Here is a 1,030-nt window from a genome sequence, read left to right on the forward strand (position 1 = left end):
CACACAACTCAAGCTTATCCTCCTAAGGATCAAAAATGTAGACAGTCATACACAAAAACTGCAGATCCCTGACAGTAGACTCATTAAAACGAAAATAATGAAAACCAAAATTAATGCAAAAGATGAACAGCGTAAGATTGTTTGAAAACAAATTCAAATGAGAGCAATGCATTATTACTCTCAGTATTAACTATTTATTGAAAAGTACATTACTTTTTTATTAGGTCAGCACAATGAACTTGGAGTTTCAGTAGTGAAATAGAAATGTGAGTCAGATTCAACTGATGGTTTCTGTTCTCTATTAGTTTCAGGCCCTCTGATCTCTGGACTTGTAAGGAAAGCAAACAGAAAACAAATGCAGTTAAATATGTTTCCTGGTTACACTGACTGTTTAGATTAACAGTGGGTGTAACCAGTAACTTTGCCTGCAGTGACGTGTTTAAGGTAGTGTCAGTACTGAGTATATAAAACTCGCAGATCTCTATTACTGAGAGGTAAAATGGCTAAGAGAGGAGATCAGCTGAACCGACAGGAATTCTCCTGTTCCATCTGTTTGGATCTACTGAAGAATCCAGTGACTATTCCCTGTGGACACAGCTACTGTATGAACTGCATTAAAGCCCGCTGGGATGGAGAACATCAGAGGAGGATCTATAGCTGCCCTCAATGCAGAGCAACTTTCAGGCAAAGGCCTGCACTATCAAAAAACCTCTTGTTGTCAAAGTTGGTGATGGATCTAAAGAAGACATCAAGACACCAAGCTGCTGTAGTTGATCACCATTATTCTGGACCTGAAGATGTGGCCTGTGATGTCTGCACTGGGAGGAAAAGGAAAGCTGTCAAGTCCTGTTTATCCTGTCCTGCTTCCTACTGTGAGGATCACCTCCAACCTCACTATGATGCTCCACCATTAAAGAAGCACAAGCTGGTGGACCCCTCTAAGAAGCTCCAGGAGAACATCTGCTCTCGTCATGATGAGGTGATGAAGATCTTCTGTCGTACTGATCAGCAGTGTATCTGTTATCTCTGC

The 1,030-nt window shown here is 41.1% G+C and overlaps 1 protein-coding gene across 1 annotated transcript in view; it reads left to right on the plus strand.

Moving 5' to 3' along the window:
• The first annotated feature begins 499 nt into the window (after positions 1 to 499).
• Positions 500 to 1,030, plus strand: part of LOC107087421 (tripartite motif-containing protein 16-like) — a 97,459-nt gene continuing 96,928 nt past the window's right edge. The window contains exon 1 of the mRNA XM_015378991.1: positions 500 to 1,000. Within this exon, the coding sequence (XP_015234477.1) occupies positions 500 to 1,000 (501 nt within the window). The remainder of the gene's footprint in view (positions 1,001 to 1,030) is intronic.

This window comes from Cyprinodon variegatus, unplaced genomic scaffold (genome assembly GCF_000732505.1).
Source record: "Cyprinodon variegatus isolate N-32 unplaced genomic scaffold, C_variegatus-1.0 Scaffold183, whole genome shotgun sequence".
Taxonomy (NCBI): Eukaryota; Metazoa; Chordata; class Actinopteri; order Cyprinodontiformes; family Cyprinodontidae; genus Cyprinodon; species Cyprinodon variegatus.